The 16869-nt window shown below is 41.3% G+C and overlaps 2 protein-coding genes across 4 annotated transcripts; one reads left to right on the forward strand and one right to left on the reverse strand.

Moving 5' to 3' along the window:
* Positions 1 to 331: 331 nt before the first annotated feature.
* On the forward strand, positions 332 to 1453 carry LOC308124292 (galectin-1-like; the record flags this gene model as incomplete). The annotated part of the gene is made up of 4 exons (XM_080487215.1): positions 332 to 340; positions 641 to 720; positions 917 to 1088; positions 1307 to 1453. 4 exons carry the CDS (start codon positions 332 to 334, stop codon positions 1451 to 1453), a joined length of 408 nt encoding a protein of 135 aa, XP_080343341.1.
* An 865-nt stretch (positions 1454 to 2318) lies between these two features.
* cdc42ep1b (CDC42 effector protein (Rho GTPase binding) 1b) lies at positions 2319 to 14235 on the reverse strand. 3 transcript variants are annotated; one of them, XM_080487757.1, is made up of 4 exons: positions 14062 to 14235; positions 8864 to 9480; positions 7056 to 7600; positions 2319 to 3538 (listed from the first exon to the last, which is right to left on the reverse strand). In XM_080487757.1, exons 3-4 carry the CDS (start codon positions 7507 to 7509, stop codon positions 2862 to 2864), a joined length of 1131 nt encoding a protein of 376 aa, XP_080343883.1. In that variant the 5' UTR covers positions 7510 to 7600; positions 8864 to 9480; positions 14062 to 14235; the 3' UTR covers positions 2319 to 2861. The 3 variants fall into 3 exon arrangements, with proteins under 3 accessions (XP_080343883.1, XP_080343885.1, XP_080343884.1); XM_080487759.1 differs by having other exon boundaries at positions 2340 to 3538; positions 9262 to 9480; XM_080487758.1 differs by having other exon boundaries at positions 2341 to 3538; positions 8860 to 9480; positions 14062 to 14207.
* Positions 14236 to 16869: the final 2634 nt, after the last annotated feature.

The raw sequence follows: 16869 nt of genomic DNA on the forward strand, positions 1-16869 counted from the left end.
GGAAAATAGAATGCTTTATTAATGCCTGAGGGAAATTCTTTTTGGTCATAATGAGAGGATCACGTCAATTTGTCAGAAAATGCTCAATATTGAAGAATTCAGGTTCTTCAAAGTACTGAAGGGCAACAGAGCTGCTTGATGTCATCATAGAATTGGTTTATCTTGGCTGTAACTGTATCTGTGTCAGATAAATACTTTAATGCAGCCATTCTCTTTAAAGATGAAGAGACTAGAGATAATCTAATCACACTAATCAACCTTTTGTTTTGCAGAAAGAGAGCCTGCACCTCCAGTCTTACATTTGCTCCAAGGCTGTTCATCACTACCCAGGATGAGTATGGTAAGTTTTAGTCTGTGCTCATATTTCAGCCCCTATATGCCTTTAAAACCGGATTTATATTTTGCAGCAGTTGTTTCTCACTTGCCTGAAACATTTGCACTGCAGTCAATTTCTATTTGTTTTGTGTATTCCAATGTTGCAATACCTTAAGTGAAACTTCCCTCCCTAGTTCGGTACTTCATTAGATGGATAGTACTGTACAATAAAGAAAAATTGTATTTTATTTAATTGTTTCTTGTCATTTTCATGTCTAATATGCTTATTTCTAATGAAGCAGTATCACATGCTTGCTTTTCGCAGCAACTTGAACTGAAGAATGTGGCTCTGAGAGCTGGAGATCAGCTGAAGATAAAGGGAGAAATCCTGCCCGATGCTGAAAAGTAAGAAAACAAAATGCATGTACTTTTCTTTATTATTGTTTTTCAATCAAATACATCAAAATTTAAATATATTGGCTGTGACTATGTGCCGAAATGTGGATATTTGTGTGCATACCATTAACCCTTGGTGTTCCACTGTATGTCCCGTGATCATGTCGTCATAAAGCTGTCTTTGTATGTCCTCTGACTTGCTCAGGTTTCGGATTGACCTCGGCTGTGACTCAGAGGACCTGGCACTGCACTTTAATCCCCGTTTCTCTGATGACACCGATGGTACTGTCATCGTGTGCAACTCAAAGGCAGCTGGTTGCTGGGGCGAGGAGATACGTGAAATGAAAAACCCTTTACAGAGGGGCTCTGATGTCAAGGTGAGAGATTCTGGCAGAAGGAGCGAAGCATGTGCATGTTGTGGTGTCTCATTTTATGAAAGGAGCTTCAGGAAAGATATATATTTGGCAAACTTTACCATTCAGCAACCATAGGCTACTCAGATTCTGACCGGGTGTCTCTTATAAGTTTGAGCCATCTACTCAATTCAGGAAAAAACCAAACCAAAATCTCAGAGCCAGAATCCGTCTTGTTTCAGATTGTGGTGAAATTGTCTTTTGACATGTTTGAAGTGGAGCTTCCCGATGGACAGGAGGTCCAGTTTCCCAACCGTGCTGGGCTGGACATCATCACCTATATCAACATCAGAGGGGACTTCAAGCTGAAGTCTTTTAAGTTCGACTAAGAGACACGGCTGCTGCAACACATGCAAGCTTCGACTACAAGTTTATAGATGATTCTCTATTCAGTTGGGGAGAAATGATTATCAATAATTGTGGGTCTTCTTTGTTTGAGAAATGTATTTTTGACTAAAATGTGCTATTGTATTAACAAAAAACATGAGGCTCTTTAAGTTGTTATCTTGTATGGGTGTCTTTAAACAGCTGAAAACCTATATAAGTGCTTTGTGTGCAGAGCTGTCCAACTATGACAACAAATCGTATTCAAAATAATAAAAAGAAGACAACTTAAAGTTTGTGTGGTATATGTGGTATAATTTGATGGCTGTATTTAGGCATTATTCTTTTGTAGAATTGTTACCACCATGCAAAAAAATAAATAAATGAAAGCTGATGAAAGCCATAAAACTGAATCAAAACATTTGTTGTTACAAAACAAATTGAAGCATGATGGTTTAGACTTTAGCTGTGTATAAAGTTTACATGTTTTGTGAGTTTTGTGCTTCAACAGCATGTCAGACAGCCTGATGACTTTAAAGTGACTGTGAGTTGACTGTGTGAGTCGATAAGTGCCTCTTTGAATCAGCCGCGTGATAATAAAATAGCTTCAACTGAGCAGTTGTCCAAAAATAAATAAGTATATCTGGTGGTGTGAAGTTTGCATGTTCTCCAGATACTCCCACTGTCTGCAAACATGCATTTAAGACTATAAATCGGTGTGAATGTGAGTGTCTGTGATGGACTGATAACCTGTCTATTGTGTACAATCAGCTTGTTAGGGAATCTGCCCTAACAAGCAGTTGGCTAAAGCAAGATCGATAATCACAGGACTTGGGATTACATCAATAATAGAAAATACAAAGATGTCATAAAAAAAAGACCAGCCTGTTTTAATACGGTCTTTTATTACAACAGCCCAATATCATTTTAAAGAGAGTCTAATACAGATTCAATGGATATTACACAGGATACAAGAGGCAGTCACATGAACATTAGAGTTGTACAGCTGTAAAAATAAGTTTTCCTGCCTAAATTATTTACAAAGTATGGAGTAAGGTAATAATATGAAAATACTTTCCACATTACTCAGAAAACCAATAATTCATGGACCTCTTGGACCATTAAATCTAAGAATGTTTATGGAAGTAAATAAGGTTTTATTGCTGCAAAGGATGATTACATTGAGTTAGGTGTAGTTATAATCGCAAATAATTGCATAAATATTGTGAACAGAGAAAAGGAGGGAAGAAGGAGATGCAGAGTTGAGGCAGACATTAAACCATTAAACTCCTTCATTGTGCAGACCAGCATCTTCTGGTAAATCAGTAGCAACGTAAATGAAAGAATAAGAAGATGAAGAATATTTTTGCTGCATAAAAAAAAATAAAAGTCCTGATCTGAAATAAGCCCAGGTCAGACTTTGATCTCTTCTTCCTCCTCACTGAAGGCATACTGTGTTTTGTGACTTTGGGAGAAAGCCGGAGAGGCGCTGCTGCTGCTGCTGCTGCTGCTGCCCACCCTCGATCCCTTTGTGAAGGAGCCTCCGCCGTAGTGCCGAGACAGCACGTCGGCTGCCCTCTGGAACCGTTCCACCTCTATCACAGCTTCCGCTGTCTGGGGAGAACCAGCAGATGCATCAGGTGTCCTTATAGACCTCTTCTCCTCCTCCTCCTCCTCCTCCTCCTCCTGTGTCCAGTTCGAGCTACAGGAGCGTCCCCTGCTGTTCATGTGACGTCTGAATGACCCGCAGCCCTCGGAGGGGTCAGGCGAGCTCCCAGAGGGGGTCGGCACGGGCGTCTCTGTGAGAGAGCCGTCTTCATCCATGTCCTCCTCCTGCGCCTCCCTCCCCCCTTCCTCCTCTCCCACCGGGTAATGACCGGATGTGTTAAGGCCACTGGGGTTGTCGATCAAACTGAACACCTCGGTCATTAGTGAAGGGCCGAGGTCGACGGTGAAGGAGGTGAGGGAGTCTGAGCGGGTCAAGGTGAAGCCGCCGCTGTCCGGCAGGGAGGTTTTCCTCACATCGCCGTCATGGAACTGTCTGTCGAGGCGAGACAGGCGGGGTAGAGTGACAAATCCAGACTGCAGACCTGCGAACAGGATGAAAAAAATTATAATTGTAGATTATAGCACTATCGGGGTCATGAAATTAAACAGAACCAACAGCACACGTGCGCTGCATCCAAATATAAATGTGTTTGCAATGTTAAAACAAGTATAACTGGAAATTAACATGCTCGTACGTTTGCATCTATACATTTGCAGGGTTTTGTCCTGCTGTAACATAGTTATATAGTTATTTTTACACAAACATTTGGGCATTTGTTTATTCCTTCAGTCTTTTCCAGTCACTATTGACAAGATTTGACATGCATAGTCGATCTAACCATCATGAAACAGACAAAATAAGCTTTTTGTCCACATACGAGTCACTGAACAAAATCACAATTATGTCATACATTTCTGACATTCAGATATTAAAAGATGAAATTATCTGGGAAAAGGGAGCAGAAACACTGACATTGCACATTTTTTACAACTATATAAAATGGAACTAAAACCATTCAATAGAGTAGTAAATGGGCATCACAGGTCAAGCTGTTGAATCTTTAAGAAGTTGGTAAGAATGTTCACAGGCTGAATGCCATGCCTTTCAATGAGTCTGCAGCCCGGTGAAGTCGACATCACTGGACATTATGCAGACTCAATAACCCAAGATCCAAATTGCGAACAAGCAACAAGCAACAACAACTCATTTATCACTTTTAAAACACAGAACCTTGTCAGTTATAAGAACAAGGAAAACATCATGAAAATAGCTAGAATGTTGTGTCAAACTGTCCTGCACCAAAAGGTGGCAGTATGCAACAACCAGAATCAATTTTCCAACATGGCAGGGGTGAAAGTAACGTCTTTCAAAGTAATTCATGAGTCATAAAACAAGAATTAACATGCCTTTGAGGCTACTTGTACTTTTATAATACTTCGTAGCATATAATTTTACTTATTATACACTGTGTTATAATGCTTTATTTATTTATAAAAACTTCTGGCACTACTGAGTACACTCTCAAGTTAATCTCACAATCAAACTTCTTTGGATTTGCATTTTTCTCACCAATAATTGTTTTCTTTGAACAGAAAACTCTTATATTATTTATGTTAACTTATGCCTTTAATTGAAAATGTTCAATAACGCTCACTGGTTATGATGGGAAAATAAAACTACCTGAGTATAACTGTTTAGCACTTTTTCCAACACTGCAACATGATCATGCTGACCTGTACAAATTGACACACACTTCTGATTCTGAGTGTCTTGAACGCTTCACACGTGTCAGGAAACAAATTCAGAAAGGAAAAAGAACCACAGGGATGCACGTTGTGTCTTGCAATGCATACAAGGGAAAACACTTAAAGTTAAACCACAGGTTGCTGAATATCAGAAAATGTCAGCTCATCTCACTGTGGGAACAAATTCTGAACCACTGTGGGTGAGAACAAAGATGGCTGCTAATTAAAATAATGACATAAATAACCTACTCAGCTGCACTGGGATATAATAAATAACCTACTTCAGAGGAGACCTCTCATCATGCCACAGTTCACTGCCTCTCTATGGCGGCTCTACTCATTTTGGCCAAATTCCACATGAATTAGGTAAGCCATCTGAAGAGGGGAAGGGGATTTCCAGTCCAAACTCTGCGGCCTGCTGCCTGATAGGCTGCGATTGGTGAGCACATACAATGAATGGCGTGTTTATGTTGTTCAACGGGGGCGCTCCCACATGCATGCAAAGATGAAAGGAAGTGCCGAGTAAGTATATTTCTTTCAGCTCTGTGGTGTGTGTGTGTGTGTGTGTGTGTGTGTGTGTGTGTGTGTGTGTGTGTGTGTGTGTGTGTGTGTGTGTGTGTGTGTGTGTGTGTGTGTGTGTGTGTGATTCACTTTATTGCCCTCATTGTGTAGTACAGGTGTTGCCTCGGTGATGCCGGATCACTCAGAGGAAGCCGGTCTGTTTGCTGGTCGTCTTGGAGGAATGCGAGAACGACGCTGGAAGGAGGGCAGCCTCGCCCTCTATTTGTGTGTGTGCTGACATTTATAGTCCTGTTTGTACCAAGTCTGCTGGAGAATGAACAGTAAGACCAGAGACCATAAAGACACACTGCATCATCACTCTGGGTTTTTTTTTTTTTGTCTTTTTCGTGCGTGTGTCACTGAATACCACGCAGCTCCACCATTGAAGCCCATAATTAGGTCACCGGTCATTTCTTTTTTTGGTCTCGCATTTCACTTTCACTATGCTATATAAGGCTTTTTACTAAGAAATTTCACAAGATAGTTTGTAGATTGTTTTATGGTGGTTAGAATTCATAAACAGTGGCAGGAATTTGCAGATTAAAGGTTTTCCATTTTTAAAGACATAGTGACTCTTTACCGCTCGCAACCATTTCCACCTGTTACACCATGGGTTATTTGAATATTTAAACAAATTTTATATAGGTCGAAATCACTTCTAAAAATATGTGTTTATTACGATTAATATCATTTTTTTGTTATCATGATTTCTTCTCAAAATGTAGATTTAAAATTGACGCAGGACAAAAACACTAAACTAACTAAATCACCTTTTCCATGGCTTTCTTTGACTAGATTAGATGGATCATATTTATCACATGCAAGGCCAAGATCGTTGTTTAATTGTACATTCATAGAAGAATGGCTTTCAAACTTTCCAATCAACGTAAATTCATGGTCATGATTTAACTCGACTGGCTATCAGTAAACTCACTAAACCTTAAAGTCACACAAACTTTGTCACAAGCTAAGAAGTCCTTTTTGGTTGAATGCCTGACGTTTTAACATGTTTCACATCAACAAATACTAATGTTCACTATTGCTTTTGCTCGATCCATCAATACAGATGTTCCTGTCTGCTATTTTGGGTAATAGTATAACTTCGCTTAGGCTACATTTTATTTTACTTTGTGTTTTAATGGAAATAAAAAATACTTTTAGAGTCAAGTTAATGCATTTTTCTTCATAACAATGACTGTCAAGATGTCATTTGTTTTTGTTTTGCTGAAAATAACCCATTAAAATATAGGTTTATTTGTATTTTTCAGTGCTAAATAAACATGTACGGCTTCATCTGTCACCCAAATTGTGAGAAAAAGACTGAAAACAAACCCACTTCTTGGATTAAAATTAGAAGTAAATCAAATGCGGAGCTGAGCTGCACTATTACATATGTCGTAGCCTCAAAGTTTCCAAACACAATTAAAAGCATTTTAAGGAAGATACTCACTTAGAATTGACAAAGTTCTTCTAACAATGTGATTTTTTCAAACATTTTTCCTGCCACCTTTGCAGCCTCAGCATCATTTGCATGCAGATAAAAGAAAAGCAGATGATTTCTAATGAATTAATCTGCCGCGCCATGTGAACAGGTCAAACTCTGCTGCTGATACCTAATAAACCCAATTATCATTGAGTACAATCACTGCTACTATATTTCCACTGCTCACATTTAATGAAGATAATCTTTGTGCTAAGATGCTTTACATAAATCCCGCCCCGTGCTGGAGGTGATTATCTGTATTATCTCACCATATGTGCAGAAGGAATCGTCTGTGGAGCTGAGGGAGCTGGGGAAGAGCACCCTCTGCAGGCACCCGTTATGAGGGTCGATGTTCAGTTGGGGCAAGGAGATGGCGTTCTTGATGATGGGTGAGATGTCAGGTGGCGGGGACGATAAGTCCCGGGAGGCGGCTCGAGGTCGCGGCCCGGAGTTCTTCCGCACGTGCCGAAAAGTGCGAGTGAAGAAGCCGGTTGTCTTGGAGCTGGTGGCAGAGTCCGGACTCCCCGGCTCCCGGGGGCCTCCATAGTTGCTGAGGAAGGAGGTGTCGCCGAACACGTCGCCGCCGCGGCCGACGTGCATCGTGTGCCGGAAGTCTCCCAGCGGCGGGCTGATCATGTCCACGGAGAGGTCGCTCTTGAAGCGACGTTTCCCCTGAGAGCCAGACACAAGGCCTTTAATCCCTGGCAGTTTTCCCAGACTCATGGTGGAATAAAAGTGGTGTAATTTCCCTTTAGGTTAAATGAGAAAGTCTGAAGTCCGATCACATGACAGTCAAATTCCTGTTTGGGGCCCACTGTAGAAAAAACAAACAAAAACAAACAAACAGTGAGGCCAGAAAACTCAAATATGTGAAAATTCAGGTTGCAGAGAATGTGTGTGTATTTGATTTCATCCGGTGTCTGCCCACGCGTTCTCCTTTAGAACACTGTACGGTGCTCGACGTCCCGTCTACATGTTTCTCCTCTTCCTCTTATACACAGCTGCCACTGCCCATCTGTACACATTCCCCTCCTATAGCACTTCAGGTTTACAATCAAAAAGAAAACTTGTACTGGCTCAGTTCACAATGAACCATTTCATAGTTAAGCTGCTGTAGGTCTAGACTCCAGGGAGACTTTCTTTTAATGCACTGATTTTCGATCTTCTTTATTCCATGAACAGTCAGGATTTCTTTATGTGCCTTTCGGCTGCAGTCTCAGCTGTTCTTCTCAGCCTTTTCACTCCTGTCTGTCCTTTTTCTCTACACCCCCCTACAAGATCTGTCTGATGTCTCTGTTTTAATATCCATTTAGTCTGGAGCTGCAGTGGTTTCTTCCTATTAAAACAGAGTTTCACCTTTCACTTGTCATCTATACTTCATTTCAATGTTATGTGCAGTCAAAGATATGTTGTAACTGGTGCTATATCAATAAAACTGAAATAAATGGAAATGAATTACAAGGTTATCTTAGTTTTCTCGCTGCCACAGCCTGTAACATTGAGATTGTCTGGATTCTTGTTCAGATAAATACAAAATCAGGCCGCCATTGTAACAGTACTGAGATGTAACCGAGCAATTCAGCCTTGGTTTGACGAAAACAATAAATATGACACGTTTACACTTTGATCTTTTGATTTTATATGTCTTCAGACTTGAGAACTGTCTTGTTATCGGTCTCATCTCAGATTTCGCTGGCAGTGCTAAGAGGATCACCCCACCAGGAGGCCCAATGAAGATAAACTACATTTAATTTGCATGTAATCCAAACACAGAAACCATCTATAACAAGGTCGAACAACAAGTTTCGCCCATAATCAAGTCTATAAACGAGTCTGTTAAGAAAGTAATTGGGCTGAGTCACTTTATAGGCTTGTTAAACTGTGTTTTACACTTTTATTATGAATTAGGTTTCCAGCTTGCCAACTCGGATTATTGCCTGAGAGCATGTCTGAGGTGTTACTTCTGGTTTTTAACCTTACCTCAACAGCCCAGACCCAGAGCACTGTAAGCATGCAAGAAAAAGACTGAATCAAAGAATTTCTTCCTTTCTGGTCGCCAATTCTAGGTTTTACCTGCCTTCTGGTTTTTGGTCCCTGAAGTCTTGAGTAACTTCTTTTGATCCGACGACAAAACATCTGAATGTGACTGCAGGACGTCCACTTTTGAAGTGTAATCAGCTGTTCTTGAGTTCTTGAGTGTGCAATGGAGCTGTTCTGCTCCCGTGTTGGTGTCCAATCAGAGAAACAATAAGAGGGGGGGGCCACTGCCACACACCGTCTCCCACTAAAAAGGTTTATCCATGTGTGGCACCAGACCGACCACAGGACATCCTGTCCACAGACTGGTCCTTCTGCTCCTTTGCTCTCTCTTATCTTCAGCGTTGTCCTTTGAGAGGCAATGAAGAGCAAAACCTACAAGAAGGCCGACACACTCTTGGAAAAAAGCAATACACTAAAGCGCTGTAATCCACCCACTGTTTTGTCTGCATCGTCGTGGAAGAACGATAAAGCTCCAATGGGATTGTCCATGCACTGGATTAGCTCTTAATCCCTTCTGTCTTCCCTCCCTTGCTCACTCCCTCAACCAGTCTCTGCTCTTCTTCAATCCACTTAATTCTCCAGTGATGTCCAGGACCGGGGCTGGGAGGGAGGTGTGGGGGGGTCACCGTCTTCATTCAGTTCACACAAGTCCAGCTAAAGACCATAGGGAGAAAAACAGAGAGCGCGAAGTTACACAAAAGAGCAAACTAGACACATTCAGACGCACATAAATGTGTCAAGGAGATAAAACTGTGGATTGATGCCGGGATTGTTGTCTGAAGCGTCTGCGACCAGAACTTGACAAATATAGCCTGACTTTGCTGGGAGCTTTAAGGAGACTTGTCTGGACTTCTTTCTGTTTCTCCACAGTTACACAGCAACGAAACCTATTTTGATTGATAATTATTAATCTAAGGAAAAGGTTGGCTTGTATCTCGCTCCTCAACTTCCTCAACAATCTCTTTGAACTACTTAAGTGAACAAAACATAAGTCTTCCTGAACCACTGCAGTGATTCTGCTTGACTTTGACAGACTTTCAACGCTGAAAATGTCTTTCCTACAACACCCAATGTCCCCATTCTTCTGTTTCTACAAGACACACATTGAGCTCCTTTCCTTCCTCAGTGGGGAAATGAATCCAAGGTAAAGAGAGTGCTGGTAAGCTGTAAACACGTGACGTCTTTAGGACACAGCCAGTGTTGGATTAACATCACGGGCTGCCAGGGTTCCTGGATGCCACCGGGCCAATCTGAGACAACTTCATGATGATACAACTGTATCTGGGCATTGGCTTAAAATGACGATGTGTTTCAACTAATACTTTTACCATAAACAGACATCCTTTAAGTCTTTAGCGGTTAACAAGGTAAATGTCAGCACAAAGTGCATTTATATACAAGATGAGGAGAATATGTTGCATTTTAGCGGTTGCTTTACCGCCGGCAATCTAGTCACTTGAGGGGGCAACTTTATGAAAATGTGAAAATAAACATAAATCCCAGACACAAACCTTCACTTGCCGGTGCAAAGGTTTTGATATAACCAATTCAGAAGGAAGAGATTTTTTTCTTCTCAAACATTATTCACGTACGGTAAGTGCTGTGTTTTGGTCATCTGATGTGTAATCCACAGATTTTAAATGGTACAAATCATCGTGTTTCCCTATGTTCTTGTATCTGCCAAATCCTTCTACTGTCATTAAGTCATAAATTCAGCTCAACAATAAAGTGCAATACCAGCACATTAATTCACTTGGGGGAACCTCGTTCCCAAAATCGGTCTCATTAGAAAACATGCAGGAAGACATTTGGATCTGCTAAACATGGAATTTATCTCTAAACTGTACCTGCAGACATACATAAACAAAGCCATGAGCTGCCTCACTGATTGCAAACACAGGAGTTGAGAAGTGAAATGAGAACAGCGTGCAGCGGGGAGAGTCGACCGGACGCCATCTATTACGGCCATCAAATAAAGGATCTAAGGAGGCTGATGAGAAACACATTTTTTTTTAACCTCTTGTCTTTATGTGTTTTCTCCCACAGACAGCTATTTTGGGCTTTTCCTTCAATTAATCTATTTGTTTTATCTCTGCTTTGCTCTCCGTTGTGCAACACTTTGTCAAACATTCTCCCCTTTCCCATCACTCTCCTGGCTCCAAGCGAGTTCACGATATTAACAGAACATCTGGAACCACAGAGCCACAAACTGCAGAACGGGGATCTCGTGACAGTTGAGAGGCCTGTTGATCTCAGTAATTCAGAAAGAGATACATCTGCATGTGCACCGATTTACAGAAACACGAGGCCGCGTCACCGTGGGTCAACTGCTTCCTACCACGGACCGGAGGGCGAATGATCCTCTTAAGAGCACCAGCAAACTGTGGTTAAAGTCGAAGCACCCTGACCATTACACTTGGTTCAAAAATACAACATGCACTCAGTTTACAAGGATCTACTGCTGCAACGTGGCAATGCACTTCATGGTCTTTCACATCCCTAAAGCAAGAGCGTATATGCGTGTGTGTCTCAGCAGGACTTAAACCAGTGTCTGTCACTGGCCTGTACATGGGTCCTGCCTCACACATTATCTGTGTGTGTTCTGTTTGGCAGCTAAGATTTACAAAGTGAGTTGATTGAGTGTCTTTTGGAGAACAGAACAGGTTCTCTCTGCAAAGACAAAGACTGGAATTCTCTTCCTGTTGCCATTATATGGAAAATTGTTATGCATGACTGCCGGACATAACCAGGGGTGAAAGTACAGACAGCAACAGGGGGGGGGGGGCAGACAGTAATTAGATACATCTTTCTAGTGGCGGCTTTAGAGCTCCAATTTCCATGAGGACGGCCTTTATTCCTCATGGGAATTGTTTTCAACATTACTTTGGAAACATGAATCTGACATTGTGTGCCATATGGATATGATAACATCACACAGTTGCAGCATATGCTTTTGGCTGGACATTTATGATATGAGTCTGTCTTTTGGACTGGATGTGTTGACATTTAAGTTCAATGAACTCCCTGTCAGGTTCAACAATAACTGTACTTGGTGATTGCATCGCGTTATCCTATTGGAAACAGAAGAAAGTGCACTGTGTCCATAAAGGCATAGACAATCCGCAATAAGAATATTCTACATATAGTGTTTCAAACAAATCTTCCATGGCAGATGTCAATCTTGGTGTGTAACTATGTGACTACAGGTGAATGTGTCTGATCATGATAGATAATAACTGTTCCACATTGAGTTATAATCAAAGATCAGATTATATTAGGTACTTCCTTTTTACTTGGAGAGTGGTCTAAAACTGTTTCTTCGACTGACCCAAGCTTGGTTACCTTCATTTCCATCACATGCACAGATATCTCACATAGCTTGACTCTTTGACAGGATGAATGTTGCATTCACTCCGTTTTACACTTTATTTGCCGATTCAACAGAATAACTCTAAGAGATAAGAATCCATCACTCCTCAACCTACTTCAAACTGTATAGGAACAATTGAATAACTACAAAGGGGGAAGTACACCATTCACTCTCTCCTATGAGTCTGCCTCTCTTTGACAACGTTCGTGAATCCTTTATTTATGAGACTTTCGTCAACAAAACTCAGGGGAAATGAGGCGAAAGAACAGTGAAGTGCAAATATATCTCATTCTGTTGAACAGCTCGGCCGAACAAAGAGCAAAAGGAAACGTTGCCTCTCCAAACTTCCACCTAGCAAACATGAACAGGGAAGAGACGGTAAAGAAATATAAAAAACTCTGTTTAGTTCACAAAGTGAGGGGCGGGGAGATGCCCGTTCCTGTTTGGAAAGTGGGAAGTAGAACTATTTTGTTAAAACATACATTTCTAAAACTGAATTAGATGCTTAAAATGATAAGCTTTGGGATATATCTCATTTTCATTCCCTACGGATCCCACCAGCTGTAAACTCTGCTATCTTATTATGTGAAAAACATGAATACATTTCATTTAGCCTCAAATTTCTATTTGATGTGAAACAAAACATGTGGTGTGAAAGTAGGGAGGAAGCTGTGTGACATAGTACAGGTTAAGCTTTATCGGTGTTGCACATCTCCAGCACTTTGACAACCCTCAGTTTAAAGAGACATTACTCATTAGAGAGTCTGTGCATGTGGTGGAAACTATTTGTTGCCTTTTGGGAGTTTTACTTTATCACTTTAAAACATTTTCGAGCCGGTGACTGACGTCTGACTCTGCTATTCATTCATGAACTTCTTCTCAGAGAAGGTTGCATATATTTTTCATAAAAGGCATGTCACCTTCTTTAAAATAATCCTGTGGTGCATGTCATCTAGTCAGCTGTGACACCCACCACTTTTATTGTTCTTGAATATATGCACAGGAAACGATTACATTAACAAGATTTGTGATTTGGTGCTGGAGGCTTTTTAAGAAAGATCACAGCTTAGTGATCACATCAGACTGATGCGTCTTGCTCAAGGACCCCCTCAGTTGGCTGGTTGAAGGGCAGAAGTTGCAGTACTTCTCTTTTTCTACGACCATGACGCCACCTCCCCGTCGGGCTGCCAGCTCCCTGATCTGCAGTCTGGCACAGATTGGGAGACAGTTGTTCTGCGGTTTAGCCGGGGGAGAACAGTGACCAATTGATTTGAAAGGTTTCCACCAAACATCCTGTCAAGACATGCGTCACTTGTGCCAAGGCAAAAAATGGATTCTACAGACACTGTGATTCAAAAAACAAAACAAAACACAAATCTATAATAGGAAGTGTTGCTCCAAAGTAGGATGTACACAACAACTAAATATTCAAAGGTGAATCACCTTTGCAAACTCTGATGCAAGGGTGAAATGTATCAAGTTGCATGCCTGATTGCAGCATTTGGGGAAGTTCTCCTTTAGTCAAGTGTGTTTTTGACTTACATTTTCATACGCATATGTTTGAATGAATATTGGGTTTTGACTGATGCAAACACAATTTGAACACTCTGATGCATTGACACAGTTATCAGCCATTCCTACCTACTCTTTGCAACAAGTGCAACATTTCCTTGTGAAGATATTTTCACTGTAAACATTAAATTGTAGCTCATTTTACTGTTTACACATAGATTCAATTTGTCATTTCATCAATAAGACATTCAGTTAATTTTAAAGAGCCATTCCAAAATTCTCCCTGAAACTATAAAAGTACATACAAGTAGTCTTGAAACTTTTTTTTTTTTTTTTCAAATGAGACAGCTTACCTTAAAATAACACCCACAGTGAAGTCTGTTTGCAAATGGAAAAACGTCACCCTCACTTTTCTTTGTGATCCTCCCCCGTTCTCAGTCTGTACGGTGTGTTTTCCTGCTTGGACGTGAACTTTACATCCGTGAGGCGCAGCGGCTCTGCTGCTGCTGCTGCTGCACAAATGAAGTGAGGAGATGGAGAGAAGGGAGGAGGAGGAGGAGGAGGAGGAGAGGAGAGGAGGAGAGGAGGTGGAGGTGGGTGGATCTAAAATGACTTGGCTCAGAAAAATGACGGTCTGCGTGATGCACGAAGGATTTTAAATGGAATTAGGCAGATTTTTTTTCAAGCATGAAGCAGATAGGCTCATTTAAAGTGATACAGTTTGAAAAAAAAAGTATTCTTAAATTAAAATAGTTCTGATAAAAGTGTATAAAATGTCGCCCTGTGGTCACCACAGGTCATTCTCACATCAAACACATTCTCATGTGTAGCTTCAATAATAAACCACTGTGACTCTTCACACACTGAACACACAGAGGGTGCTTGTGTTTTCAGGCTAAATATAGACGTGTGTTTATATTTTCTTTAGCATTTTTTCGGCTTGTTTTCATATGTTTCAAGAGCATCGGGTTATATTCTGAGGTCTGGGGTAAATATTTTTTCAAAAACTTGAGCTGAATACAGGAAGCACACACTTTAGTATACATATAATTCAGATTTGTAAACACAATATTCTGGACTTCAAGAGTTTTCAAAGATGATTATTATTATATTTTCCTTTATTAGACTGAATTGTCTGCTGCTCATCCAGCAAATGCCTCTTCCTTACAAGTGTGGCATCATAAGTAGAAGAAAAAGGATCTCCACTGGTACTCCATACGTTTTGTGTTATGCTACAGAACATACTGTGTGAACTGAACCTTTAGTTTTGATATTAGTTATATTTTACTGTAAATGTGTAGCAATTAGCAATTTAATTATATGAAGTTGAGGAGGCTCATGTAGCTTCTACTTGTGATGCTTTATTTAAAGACTAATATCAAATGTATCAAGCATTTAGCAAGAGAAGGATTAAGAGGAAGAATTAATGGATGGGTGGGAGGATGGATGGGTTTTTTTCTGAATGGAGTCAAGTTGTCCCCCACGTGTTCTACAAAGGTCAGAAGCTCATCATTTTCTCATCGGTGAAACTGCAATATGAGTTACGTGATTTACAAATCCTTCCAATCTAACTATAAAGACTGATGTGGCTGCATGGTGTCTAACAAAAGATTGTTTTTGGCAGCACGCTCAAGCCTGATTCAGTCATTCAGCTCCTCTTTATTCACTGGAGTGATTTCTCCGCACCGCCCGGACATTACGGCTTGAAGTTCTTTAGAATTGCCTGGAAATGTTAAATGCTGATGTATTGATGGTATTTTTTTTTAAGATGATATCATGATTCTGGCTATGACTGGTTTTTTTATTGGGTTTTTTTTTGGGGGGGGGGGGGGGGGGGGGGGGGGGGCTGTTTTACTCCTGGACGGTCCATGACATGCTTGTTAGAACCAGAATGCCTGTAGGTAAGCATGTGTTCCCAGTCGGGAAGTTAACAAACGTGATACAGTCTTCTGAAGCACATTTGCAAAACGTTAATTCAATGATCTCTTTGCACATTTTTCCAATCCTCTTTATCTACTTCATCCCCGACCGTCACACTGAATTAAAGAAGAACTGCTGGCATCTTCCGATGAATCCCGAGAGATGTTTCACCACAAGCCAAAAGTTAAGGAGTTCATGATGTCAATTTGACCCACAGAAATCAGTTCATAGTTAGCATCTGATGGCAGAGGGGGGTGAGTGAAAACACGGCAGAGGCTGAGTGAACTGAGGGAGGAGATGAAAGACAAAAGGGAGCAAGGTGTACTCAGGAGAGACTGCGAACGAGGGGGAAATGAGTGGGTGATTGAAATTAAACAGATGTGAAAGGATGAGCAGTGAGAACAAGTCTGAGAACGGAAAGTGTCATCATCACTGTGTGAATCTGGGAGGACGAGACGCTCCGGCTGACGAGTTTCAGATGCACTCTGTGGAGCATTTCAGGGCAAGAAACCCAGAAGAGATGGAAGCACTGAGCAGCGAAGCCAGACGTCATTAAACTATCATGTTGAACATTTTCTTCTCAGTGTCAAGAACAGTTTGGAATCTTATGTTGGGTCTGTTGCACATTCGGTTTGTTATGAGATCCAGCTTGAATCTGACGGGAGACTGAAGACTGAGGAAAGAGAAGGGAGGAGTGGGTACAGAGGAAGGAATGGTTCTCAAACAGGATGAGGAGTCTCAGCCAGACGAAGGTTTTTCTTCTCAGGAAATGACTTTCTCACAAATCAGAAAAGACGGCCAAGACACTTAATCTGCCTTCACAGACTGGAGCTCATCTCAGCAGGGCACTATCATTACTGCTTCTCACATTCAAAAAGTCAATCCAGTAACAACACGTTTAATTAAGTCAGCTATGGATTAGCCCAGAGGTGACTTCGCTCCACTTCAAGGGTCGCCCTCTGGACGAAAACATCCAGGTTTGGCTCCTCTTCTCACGAAACCCAGATGTGCATTTGGAGCAGGCTGCTCAGGATGTGGGCCTGATCACGGTCAATGGGGAGAGAGTTGTGTGATGAGGTTGATATACGGCGGGATGGGTTAAGGGGGACATGAAAGAGGTCCATCCCTGTGTCTTTGTTTGGACGGTGCTTCTGTTTCCGTGGATTCTGACCCGGCAGGAAGCTGAGTGTTGGCCCAGAGACAATAGACTATTGTAAAGTCGGTCCTCTGTGCTTTCTAGG

The sequence above is a fragment of the Lipophrys pholis genome, assembly GCF_963383615.2.
Source record: "Lipophrys pholis genome assembly, chromosome: 19".
In the NCBI taxonomy this organism is placed as follows: Eukaryota; Metazoa; Chordata; class Actinopteri; order Blenniiformes; family Blenniidae; genus Lipophrys; species Lipophrys pholis.